The sequence below is a fragment of the Clupea harengus genome, chromosome 16 (genome assembly GCF_900700415.2).
Source record: "Clupea harengus chromosome 16, Ch_v2.0.2, whole genome shotgun sequence".
NCBI lineage: Eukaryota > Metazoa > Chordata > Actinopteri > Clupeiformes > Clupeidae > Clupea > Clupea harengus.
In genome coordinates, this window is record NC_045167.1 from 19,233,531 (window position 1) to 19,246,934 (window position 13,404).

The following is a 13,404-nucleotide window of genomic DNA, read 5'->3' on the forward strand; positions in this document are numbered from 1 at the left end:
CACACACAGAGAAACATGCACAGTTAGCACGCCATGCTCTCACATGATCAATAAGCAATCATGCACAATTAGCTTCAGCAAATCAACTGGTCAGCAAACAGTCCTAAGGCTGCATGACACTAACACAAATAGGCTTCAGCCATGCTAAACCTCTGCTTGCCTTAACACATGGTTTTAGTTACAGCCTCCTGTGCCTCATCTCTCTGGAAGTGTTCAAGGGTATGCGTGTACCCTTGTGATATACACTCACTGGGCACTTTATCAGGAACGCTATGCTAATGCTAGGTAGGGCCTCCCTATGCTCTCAAAACAGCCTCAATTCTTCATGGCATGGATTCCATTAGATGTTGGAAACATTCTCTTGAGATTCTGGTCCATGCTCCAACACGCACACTTCTGCCGATTTGTCAGCTGCACAATCATGCTGCGAATTTTGGATTCAGATCCATTGAAGAATACTGAACTCATAGTCATGTTCCTTAAAACCAGTTTGAGACGACTTTGTGATGTGGTGCATTATCATTCTGGAAGTAGCCATTAGAGGACGGGTAAATTATGGCCATGAAGGGATGCATGTGGTCAGCAAGAATTGTCAAATAGGCTGTGGCATTCAAGCAGTGATTGATTGGTGTTAATGGGCCCAAAGTCTGCCAAGAAAACATTCCCCACACCATTACACCACCGTCACCAGCCCAGACTGTTGACACAAGGCAGGTTGGGTGCATGGAGTCATTCTGTTGGCACCCAATTCTGACCCTACCATCTGTGTGCGTCGGCAGAAAGATTCATTAGAGATTCATGAGACCAGGCTACGTTTTTCCAGTCTTCAAGTGTCCAGTTTTGGTGATCCTGTGCCTACAGGAGCCTCTGCTTTCTGGTCTTGGCTGACAGAGGAGGAACCCGTGCGTTTTCTGCTCACAATTGTACAAAACGGTCATCCGAGTTACCGTAGCCTTTCTGTCAGGTTGAACCAGTCTGGCCATTCTCCACTGACCACTTTCATCAACAAGGCTATGTTGGCTGCAGAGCTGCCGTTCACTGGATTTGATTTGGAGTTTTTGTTTTTTCGCACAACTCTGAGTCAATTCTAGACACTGTTGTGTCACTGTGTGAAGATCCCAGGGGAACGAGCCCATCTGGCACCAACAATCACACCACAGTCAAAATCACAAAAATCTGAAATCTGAAATCCCGTTTGTACATGATTAGTATGCATTGCACTGCTGCAACACGATTGGCAGATTAGATAATTGCAAGAATAAGTAGGTGCCCAGGAGTTCCTACTTAAGTGCTGAGTGAGTGTATACTAGACTAGACTGAGTGAGTGAGTGTATACTAGACAGTCCATGAGTACCGCTTCATTTCTCATTGCTTATTCATATGAAGAAACGCTACAGATTCGACACTGTTCTCCAAACATTTCATGTCAGCATACTAACATACTAGAAATTAATCAAAAATAATGACAATTTGACATTTCAATTTCTTGATCACGGTTTTTCCATTTAAAATACACGTGCAGGAGTCTAAAAACCTCATTTCACCCTCAGCAGACTGACGGTCTGAACATTACGCTCCTACCTAATGGCTCTCACTGTAGAGGTTTGGGTCCCACAGGAGACAAAAGCACAGTAAGTGAATAATGGTTCTCATCTTCTCAGGAGTAACATTGTCTCCAGGGGGAAATTATCACCTTTTCCCTCTCTCTCTCTCTCTATCTATCCCTCCATCCATCCATCTATCTAACTGACTGCTTTTGTCTCTCTCCTTCTTTCAGCGTATCTATCCTCTAACTGAAACACTCTCATTTTTCTCTTCCTCTCTCTATCTCACTTTTGCCCTTCCTCATCTTCCTTTCCCTCTCCCTCCCTCCCTCCCTCTCTCCCCTCCACACAGACACTCTCCCACCTGCCATTGTGAGGCTGCTCATTGGCCAAGTGTGTGCCCAGGTGGTGCGGGGTGGAGTAGACGGGCTGCGTTGGCAGCTGGTCGGCACGCAGGGCATTGGGTGGCGCCGTGAGGGAGTGCGTTCGGTAGATGGCGGTGGGTGGAGTGCTGCCACTGGCCACGCTGCCGGAGACACTTTTGGAGGGGCGCTGGTCGGCCAGGCCGTGGAGGTCCGGCGTGGTGGGAGAGGCCAGGTTCACCTCGTGGAAGCCTTCCAGGGGTTCGCTGGCCATAGCCCCGCCTATGCTCATCATACACAGGCCTGGAGTATGGCACACACACACACACACACACACATAGAACAAAGAGAGACACACACACAGACACACAGACACACAGACACACACACAGGAAGGCAAAATACAATGAGTAAATGGCAGCAAAAACACAGATCAGAGATTAGGCATTGTATTGTGAGTCATTATGAATTGACTGAATCTAAGGAAACTATCAGTAAAAAACAATTGTGTTGAACTGGGAAAATACACATGCTTTGTTTTTTTCTATATGTGTATAAATATCCAACCAGGATTTGGAAACCCCATTTCTTATGACAGCACATATATAAACTCTTTATTACAGATCGCTTGCTTAAAGACCCACTGGACCCCTGCTGAAATAACACACAGCTCATCTCCACAGGTGTGAGTGGAAGGGTAGGTGATGCATCTCGTGGCCCGATTGCGCCTGTGTAACGAGGGACTGTGAAGTGTGACACTCTTTCTCCCGGGCCATCCCAGATGCAGTCTGATTAAAGACTGGCACGTCTCGGCGTGGCGTGCCGCCGTGGCCTCTGCTGTGCTGGGAGTCTGCTGAAGTGGGTCACACTTACTACAGGCGCGCACGGGGCCAGGTGCAATCACTCAGTCTGACTGGTTTCCGAGGCCTCAGCATACACACTTTGTGCATTCAGTGTAACATGTAATATGCTGAGTGTGTGCATGCGTGCGGGCGTGCGTGTGGGTGTGCATGTGCGTGTTTGTGTGTGTGTGTGTTTCTGCATACATTTGTGCCATAGTGCATCATATATACATAATGTGTATTCAATTGTGATGCTACAATGACAAAGTAGGATATTCATGGACCATAAATCTATGCAGACGAGTGGTTTGCACTGAATGACAGATTGTGTAGTCGTGCGAGCATTTACTGCTAAATGGAGGCCCCTTCTCAACCCTCTGTGACAATGGCATTGTTGGCTGGACAGAAACAGGACACAGCCTGACAGACCCACCATTTTAATCAATGTCTTTTGTGGAAGAGGGAAACTGAATGGCTGGGAGAACGACAGCGCTGGCAGGCGGGCGGGCGTCTCCAGGGGTCTGGCCCCGACTGGCGTTGGCGCTCCTCGGAACACGTGTCTGTCTGCAGTCTAGGTCTCCTGGAGAACAAAAAAAGGGGAACAGGAGATGAGAAAAGGGACAAAGAGAGTTGTTATTTGTTCACATCGGCCGAGCCCCCTGGTGAAGAGTGATGAACGGCGTGATAAGGGCAGGCCAGGTTGGGTAATAACACCCTGGGGGGAGACAGCTGTTGCTGAATGCTAACGGGACGAGGAGCAGAAACGCAGCAGAGTATCCTCATAGGCTGGGTACGCTGATGAAGGTCTGAGCCAAAACAAGGCATCAACATCGGCTGCCAAGAACTAATTGCCAATTGCCAATAACTAATTCGGCCAAAAAAAACTAACCAGAGTTTTTGAAAAGTGCTTCTTTTGTGCTTTTGTGCTGCTGAATGGTTCCAGTGGGCAGAGGAGACCTCAGAATAACAGAAGCTACAGCTTTTCCAGACACGGTCACAGTCCAACTGGCAGCGTCTACTAACTGTAAATGAGCAAAAGCTTTTTCACTTTTTCAAACGGGTCTATTGCTGCTAACCTCAACCGCACACACTCAACACTTCTCTGCGCTCGATGAAAAGTTCAGCAGTTTTGTTTGTCATATAAGCACTCTTCTGCTCCTCTATTAGGCATGACAAAACAAAAACAAAAACAACAACAGCAACTATAAGAAAAGTTAAAAAAACTAAACTGTCCATTCTCTCAGTTTGAGCTCCCCCACCCAGTCCCAGGGGGTCGGCATGCACAAACACCACGGAAAGCTTCCTCCTCTACTCTCTCGCCAATACCTCATCAAGACACACCTCTGCTCCGGTTCCAAAGGTTAAACTCACAGCCACGGCCATCAATAGTCCCCCTTTTGAAGTTGCAATACGGGCCATCCATCAGTTTCCTGCACTCATTTCCCTCACTTCGAACTCCACTACAGACATCATCCATCTGGTAAGAATGGGCTGAGAGGCAATCTGAATGGACACTGTAGCTGCCAATCAAACAGGTTGGAATGGGGATAGAAGCACCGACACCGGATCACTGGGGGTACAGGCGTCAACACGTGGCAGTACGGGCAGACTGCAGCGTCGCCACCTTGTTGCCAGGCCGGCTTGTTTTAAAATGGACGCTGCTGACACCGAGGGCTTTTAAATGCCAAGCCATATATTCACAGTCTCTCAGTGGTATTGCAGAAGAAAATGGAAGGAAAAGAATAGAGTGTAAGGGCAACACTATGCTATAAATTACTGCTGGATATCCTGACACACACACCGCCCTGGAGAGGTACACAAACACTCAGCACAGACAAATGTGTGTGCATGTGCGCACACGCCCGCAAACACACACACACACACACACAGGAAATACAGCATGTAGCCTAAACTCATATTTCCCTTGCTGGGAAATACGCGTACACATCCTAAAAGACATAAAACTGTCTCATACACACACACACACACACACACACACACACACACACACACACACACACACACACACACACACACACACACACACACACGCACACGCACACGCACACGCACACGCACACGCACACGCACACGCACACGCACACGCACACACACACACGCACACACACACACACACACACACACAGAGGCCAATGTGCGCCTGTAGGACTGTGCCATTACCTGTGCCCTGCCATATATCTGCATGCTCAGGCAGATTGGATGCAGAGCGGCGGGGAGACCTGCATTATGCATGAGGCTCCAGCTGGCCTGAGGCCTGTCACTGTACATCACATGCTGTCATGCTTTAGCCTGCTTAGAGCCTCATGTAAGTCAGTGTGCACACTTCACACACACACTCACACTCACACTCACACTCTCTCACACACACACACACACACACACACACACACACACACACACACACAGACACACACTCACATTCACACACACACTCACATGTTCATTAGGACCTCCATCTCTGGAACAGCCCAATGGCTTTTACCCTCGTGCAATAAGGCTTCTCAACAGCTCACCCAAAACCAACCCACCTCCCCCCGGCCCGGCCCGGCCCGGCCCGGCCTCATAGACTGCACTCTTAACACTCCACCCTGCAACTATTGATGCACCTCAATGTATATATTTCTTTTTTTAATTTACTCAGGGATATTTATTTATCTATTCATTGATTGTTATTTATTATTATTTAGCTGTGGCAGTTAATGTCCACAGCAATTTAAATTTTTAGCTGTCTGTTGCTGCCTCTACTGTCTCGTTGTTTTTGTGACAATGACAAATAAAGTACTTTGAACTTTGAACTTTGGTCAGAACATGAACAAGGCACACAAATATTGACAACATTTAGGGTATTGGCACAGATGCCCCGATTTGATTAGATTTCGATTCTCAATTCGATTTGATTCCAATTCGATATGGATAGGAATGAGACATGAAATACTATATTTCCATATTTACAAAGATTGATGACGATAAAATTATATTTTTGCACACCCCTTTTTGGCTAAGGTTTAATTAAATTGTTCTAGCAACGTTACTAATGTAAGACTGACAATTCACCCCAAATCCCCAATGACATTACAAGGCTAGCCTGTCACACTAACAAAAACAAACACAGAATTCTGCTGGTTCCAAATAAACAAAACAACTAATAACCAAAATGGCTTAAACTCTTCACCATTCAAGTGAACTGCTGCCTCTATAGTGCCAGTGCTGGAGAGTTCTGATCTGAAGGAGGCCACAGAGTGCTCTGGCGGGCCCCACCGCTGCCTCATGTTCTGGGGAAGGGTGCTGCCTGCTGCCCCTAATCCTGCCTGGATCTCAGTGGCAGAGAGAGAGAGAGAGCAAGGGGTTGTGGGTAATCTGCATCAGGAAGGAGTCTGGTCCAGCACACCCCTCTCTAAGGCCCCGGGAAGGGTGGGAGTGAGGGAGAGTGAGTGTGTGTGTGTGTGTGTGTGTGTGTGTGTGTGTGTGTGTGTGTGTGTGTGTGTGTGTGTGTGTAACAGAAAGCAAGTGAAAGATCGAGAGGGAGGGGAGAGATGCCTAGAGAGGTAAAGAGAGATTAAGAGTTAGACGGACAGAGGCACACACGCACACACACACACACACACACACGCACAAACACACAGGGAGAAAAAACAAACAAGACACAAACCAACAGCAGGGGGATGGCGAAAATAGACTAGTGGATGGAAGAGTGACGAAAGAGATGATGAAGCAAAACAACAAGAGAGAGAAAGAGAGAGAAAGAGAGAAAGAGAGAGAGCGAGAGTTAGAGCTGTCAGGAAGGAGGACAGATTTGAACTCCCACGCTGAGGCGAGATGCAGCCACCTGTCATATGAAAACGTCAGCTGTGTGCCAAAGCATCCCAGCAGGAGAGAGACCTGACTACTGCCAAACCATGACAGAGACACAGAGAGAGACAGTAGGGCGGAGGGGGGGGGGGACACCAAACATCCACCCATCACGGGGAGCACCTTTAGGAAAACAACTGCACTCCTGCAGACAACTGATACAGCCCAGAGGGGGAACAAGAGACAGGCAGAGAAAGAGTGTGTGAGTGTGTGTGTGTCTGTCTGTGTCTGTCTGTGTCTGTCTGTGTCTGTCTGTGTCTGTCTGTGTCTGTCTGTGTCTGTCTGTCTGTGTCTGTCTGTGTCTGTCTGTGTCTGTCTGTGTCTGTGTCTACCATAGCGAGAGACAGCGAGAGTGCACAAGAGAGATGGAGCTGCCATGTTAGTTATCCAAGTTAACTTCCACCAGATGTAGTCCTCGGGGAATCCACTCCCTTCCCTCACTATGCTGTGCACCTCCAAATCAAGGGCCAGGTAGGGAGGCCGGTGTCTTTGGAAACGTCCTGCCTGGTCGATAAACCTTAACTGCGTGTTAAAATATTTAGTTGCTGAGTATCGAGGAGCCTCAGACGGCACATTTACAGTCTCAGAGCATCTATTTTGGTGATGGCCTACGTTTCGACCTACCGGTCGGCCCAGCCTACAACCTGGACATTGCCTCGAAAGTTTTAGCCTGGCTTCTAACTACTTATTAGCCTATGTTTAGTTGCTCCGTATCATATATCAGGGTCATGTTATCAGGTTCTCTCTGCAGCATCAGGCTCAGCCTTAAAGCCGAGACAGAGAGAAAAATAAAGACAGAGAGAGAGAGAGAGAGAGAGAGAGAGAGACAGTAAGACAGTGAGAGAGATTATATAGAGATAAAGTAAAGAGAGAGAGGGAGAGACAGATGAAAGACACCACAGCAAAGAGCGCGAGAGAGAGAGGGGAGTAAGAAAGAGAAAGAGAGAGAAAGAGAGAGTGGTGTAGAGTTGTGGGTGACCCGGCGACAGCCCCCAGCACCTGTGCAGCACCGGGTGAAACCCATCTCTCTGCTCCCCCTAGGGAAGATGGGCCTGCCGACTGCCGTCCGCAACACTAGCCACCCCTCCACACCCCCACTCCCACAGTCACCATGGAGATGGTTGGATCCTCTTACAGCAGGAGGGACAGGTCTGTTTCCTTGAGGACCAAATAGAGTGGCCTCTCTTGCCATGGCGCTGAAACAATTGCTCTTCGGCAACAACACAGGGCTGTTATTACGTCTCTGAACCTGGGCCCAAGGCTATGTTACCATTAGCTCTGGAGGCTGTGTGTGTGTGTGTGTGTGTGCGTGCGTGTGCATGTGTGTGCGTGCGTATGTGTGTGTGCGTGTGTGCCCATATGTGTGTGTGTGTGTGTGTGTGTGTGCGTGCGTGTGCATGTGTGTGCATGTGTGTGCGTGCGTATGTGTGCGCCCGTATGTGTGTGTGTGTGTGTGTGTGCATGTGCATGTGTGCGTGCACATGTGTGCGTGTGTGTGTGTGTGTGTGTGTGTGTGTGTGCGTAAGTGCGTGTGTGTGCGTGTGTGTATAAGCAGAGGCTAAATGCTCTCTGAGGTGTCACCCTTCGTGGGAGGAACTGTGAGAACTGTGGTGACAGGCAGGCAGGCAGCTGTGTGATATGAAGCTACTGCTTTATGGGTATTTCAGGAGAGGGAGGGAGATGCTCTGCTGGTCACCTTCATCCCTTGGCAGAACTGGGTGAACACCTGATATGTATACAAACATTCATCAAATATTCACACAGGCCACCTATCCGTAGGCTACCAAGCATAGTGATCGCTTTCCAGCAATACAGGAACCCAACACTCTTATAAGAATTAAAGACAAACCTTTTTTTTCGAGGCATCACAGATCAGGCCTGCAGCATGGCTTTTTCATCCCCACTGCCCTCCCAACAGGTTGCGGGTCAGTCACAGCAAGCAGTGAGAATTTCGCGAGCTCAGGACACAGGCCAAGGCTGTCAGCAAGGCTGCAACCCGATAATAGCTTTTGTGGTGCTGATCTTGCGGCAGGCGAGCGAAGTCGTGAGTTCGAAAATTGCGAAGCTGAAAATAATAAGTCGCCAACATAAATCATCCACCACTGGCAACATTTAGCCTCACGCGGTGCCACAAAGGGGTGAGGGGAATGAAACTCTGCCTATTCTACCACTGATCTCTGGACTGTGGATTATCCAACCGCTACCGCTAACACTACTCTGCGTGCCAGAGAATGCACAGCATTGTTGGCTTGGGCTTAAGCCCCCCCGTGTAACTCATTCATGGTGTACGCTAACTGCCTAACCTCTGGAAGCTGGACGAATCATTGCACATCACCAGAGTTTAATAAACTTTAATTGGCTTGCACAAGCCACTGCCTTCATAAAACTCTGGAGAAAGACAGCAACGCACATGGGCACTGTGAGATACAGGGTTTTAGCAAGGACTTGTATTGCTGGTTGATTGCGAGAAGGCCAATTCACACGTCCAATCTGCACATCCCGCATTACTATACAAGTAGGGGATTCCTGGAGAATCAAATATTATTCCCACACCTATGAACAGAGGTGCGAGAAAAATGACAAAACACCCAAAGCCATTTTTCACACCACAGCTCCCCCCTACTGAGCACAAATCACTGTAGCTCAAGATAAATATCACCCAAAGCCTAATTTGAGCCTCTAGCCCACAACAAGCTCACCCCCCACCCCCCGTCCCCATTAGTCTTACATCTTCCCCCCACCATACTATTCCCTAGCCAGGGGGAAAAATCCCCACCCGTTCCCTCTTTCATACCACTCCTCTGTGCTGCCTCTCTTCATCACTCATTCTCTGACGTCTGGCGTGATTTATAACATCCATTTATCAACCAGAGGCTTCCTGTAGTCGGTTTGGAGAAATCAATGTTTGGGTTTGCTGAGGAAGAGGAGGGCGGGGAAGGGTCACAACACAGCTGCAGCTGACCCTCAGACGCCATTGGAGGGGCTACACACAGGAAGCCTCGCATGTGGAGTAACTGGACCATTTTTCACTATGAGCATAGCACAGTCGATGGCAGAAAAATGACATGTTGCCTGACAAAAAAAACATGTTGGCTGTAAGTTACCCCATTTCAAAGTGCTGGAGAGGTGTGTTTGAAGTAACTGGTACCACAGTATGTTAAACCCACAGAGTGGGATTGCAAATCTAGCCTCTCATGAAAAAGTGGGCGACTCAGTGCCTGTGCACTGCACTGCACTACACTGCACTGTGTACAAATGCAGTTGTGTTCCATGCAGTCATGTTTATTGTATGCCAAATTCCACCTAGACTACCTGTATGGCTATTTGAACAGTTCAATGATTTATTGCTTTATGGCTCAACCAAAATTCTATTCACCCCATTTTGCTATATGATGATGGTAAATAATGATGGTTTCGATAGTAAACAAAATAAGCTTGGGACATTTTTCCATATTCAATTGACATCTAGAGTGGTAGGACGCTGAGAAAGCAAATCAAGAGTAGAGGAAAAATGCTTTGCTTCTTCCAATTCCTTGGACGGTTCTCGCACTGCAGGTATGAGTGGGCGTCTTGAGTCAGCTAGAACACGAAATCGTGAGATAAAATGAATAGCCCGGCCGAGGCAAAGGTAATAAAGTGTGGGGAACAAAGCCAGGGAATGTTATTTTAGAACACAAAGGCAGGCAGCCCACTAGATAATCTGTCATTCCGCGGCCTTCGTACGCCACCGATGCACCTGGACCCATACTGAGTCAGGGCTGACTGGCTGTCTCCTCCTGTCTGTCTCCATCCTCTTTTGTTAACTCCTACACACTCTCATTCGTTCCCTCACACAATCCATCCCTCCTGTGTAAATGGTAAGGTAGGCCTAGTAGTGCCTTTGTTCTCTGTTTAGCCTCTGTGTGGCTAGCATGTAGCATCCCCATGAGGTGGGTTGCAGCCAGTCTGTGACTGAGAGACTGAGCTGAACTCTACCTCGTATGGCCACCTGCCTGTCTAATTCCATTTGCTGACAGAGTATTTACATCGATTTCCGGGCCCAGGCAGGCAGGGTGTTGCTGTAGATCACCCTCCACACTCCAAATGGAGCCTATCTATCTCTCTTCCTGTCATTCTATGGCTCAGAAAAATAGCTCTTTTTCCCCCCCTCGCCCTCAACGGCACTGCCGACTGGTGAGATCCATGCGATCTGCAGAAGGCGGCCTCCCAGCCGGTGACGCCGCGACAGCCGTGTGCCAGTGAGCCGGGGCAACGTTGGCTGGCTGTCAGATGAACATTCCCCTCAGGACAGAGGGAGCGCATTGGTGCACAGCTTGTGCGCAAAGGAGCGGCACTAACAGTCACCGACCACAGCAGAGAAATGGCACATGGTGTCTAGCTGCAGAGACGCGGTGGTGAGATAGCGCTAGCTGAGCTAATCTCACAGGCTAGGAGGTATAGGCAGAATGACATGGAAGATGTGGGCGACAAGGAGGAACGAATACTATGACTGGACAGAACCGTTCTCCCCGGTCAGCCTACAGAAATACTGCCGGTAATGCAAAAATTGCAGAAACACCAAAAGCGTGATTTAAAAAATATATAAATAACAATAAAACTAAATAAAAACTATTCTGATCACAGTGTCTTGTTGTCTTCCGATGAACATCAGAACAATTCCACAATGAGCAGCCATGATGAGCTCCCTACCATGCACATCACAGAGAAAGGCCCAGCAATGAGAGAGAGGAAGAGAGAGATAATGGGAGAAAACAAGACTGCCAAAGAGAGAGAGAGAGAGAGAGAGAGAGATCCACATCTAAATAGCTGCGGTGCTCCTCGTCCAAGCTTCTCGTCTTAATATCTTTCAGACCTTCTGGAGCACTGTCAACTGAGACGCATCAGCTCAGACGCAGTCCAGCACACAAAGGATGGATTGTCTCTGCCTCCCATGATGTCCAGGGACCAAATCCTCATTTCCTCTTCATCCTATCTACATGTCATCTGCTTATCTGGAGCCAGTCATGGTTCAACCATTAACCCAATGTCATCCTTGAAAACTACACCCACCCACCCCACCCACCCCCCAGTACCTTTTTACAGCCTCCCAAACAAAACCCTACACATCAAAGAGCAGTGTTAGTGCCAGTTTAAACCAATGTGTTGACATACCAGGGACACATCTATCCACTATGTGCAAAGCAAGTCTGGCTTCTTTAAAAAAAAAAAAAAAAAACGCCCAGCAGCCTTCCTCTCATTTTCTTTTCAAACGACACCAATGTGTGTTCTGCCAGTCAATCTAGAGCCTTATGACCAAACCTGTATTGAAGGTGTGATGCTGTAGTGATCACGGTGTCTAAAAATAGCTTGAGACGGTGTGCACCACACCTAGGGAGTGAAAACAATAAAACATGCATATGATCCTATAGATTGGGCCTATAGAAAGAAAAGAACCAGCAACGATGGCACTGACAGCTAGACAAAAATGAAAGCAATTTCCTCTGGTTTTCTCACTGTGCTACTCAGGGTACTGCTTATCTCACCACAATCCTTATTTCTCTTACATATCCTGCAGTACCTTTAGCTCAACTGGTAAAGCATACCAATATTTTCAGCAGACGTTTATAAATGAGGTGGCTATATCTACGCATTGTGAAGAAACTACAATCCATCTGGCACTGAAACCTCAGTCAGTGAATCAAATTCATCCAGACTAGAGGCTTCAGGGGCAGAAAAAGGGGAACAGAGGACAGAGAGGGGCAAAAGAGCAGAGATGATCCTGGCTTTTGATCAAATGCTATGTGGCTAATACAACCAGAGAGAGAGGGGTAACAGGAGAGCTATGATAGTGATGATCTAGCTATATTTCACTCTAACAAGGCAAAGATAGCCCACTTTCCCTCTGATCACCCTCCATCAGGCCTTGCAGACCAAAGACCCCACCACACCACCCATAACCCTGCTCACACGCTATTCTTCGACTCTCTCCTAAAACTACCCCGGGTGTTGAGTTCAAATCAGTGCATTTGTTATTCTCTCCCCCCCCCTGCCCCGAGCTTGTAAGTGCGAGCCCACAGCAGGAGGTGCCTGCTGTCCACCAGACAGCAGACTTGATAAGCCAGCCCAGTGGATTACTTAGGCACAGCCACAGCCGAGGAGCAGTTCAGGGGAGGTCGGAGGTCGGAGGTCGGAGGTCGGAGGTAGGCTGAGACTGAGCGCTGGTGAGGCTAACCCTGGCACTGGGCGGCCTGGTCAGAGATTCTCTGAGGTGGATTCTCCTCTAGGCAGATGATGCGTGATGATGGAATCAGCCTGCACCCTGACTGTCCACGGTCCAGCGATCAAGTTATTACGGGACAGTAGGCAGGGCATGTGTGTGTGTGTGTTTGTGTGCCTTGGTTGGGGGCTGGGGTGGTTGGAGGGGTTCAGACAGAGGGGATTCCAACATGGAGACAATGGACCCACTGTCACCATCTTTGGGATGGATCAAATGTCATTCTGAGAGGCATGCCAGGCAAACTGATAAACTAAAATGGTTGACTTCCCAGGAACAAATCGCCCACAGGACGCTCTGCATCTATACGGCTGTCACTCACAGTTTTCAAGAGTACAAATGAGCTTGAAGACACACCACAATATAGCCTAGTTATATGATGTGATTGTTTCATTTCTCATCTCATACTGCTGGGCATTGAAGAGTCCTACCTTTCACTTGAGATCTGGTATGTAGCCAAGGCCTAAATGTAATTATGTTTGCATTACATATCAATCACAGAAGCCTTCTACTGCATGGGCCAGTATAACACT

General features: G+C 48.2%; 1 protein-coding gene across 3 annotated transcripts in view; it reads right to left on the reverse strand.

Annotated features, from left to right (window-relative positions):
• The window catches only part of LOC105912432 (RAB3A interacting protein (rabin3)), a 31,534-nt gene that overhangs the window by 16,750 nt on the left and 1,380 nt on the right, over positions 1–13,404 (reverse strand). For all 3 annotated transcript variants that reach the window (XM_031582697.1, XM_031582695.1, XM_031582696.2), the window contains exons 2-3: positions 3,182–3,328; positions 1,909–2,209 (exon numbers count right to left, since the gene is read on the reverse strand). In XM_031582697.1, the coding sequence (XP_031438557.1) occupies positions 1,909–2,201 (293 nt within the window). In that variant the 5' untranslated portion in view covers positions 2,202–2,209; positions 3,182–3,328. The remainder of the gene's footprint in view (positions 1–1,908; positions 2,210–3,181; positions 3,329–13,404) is intronic.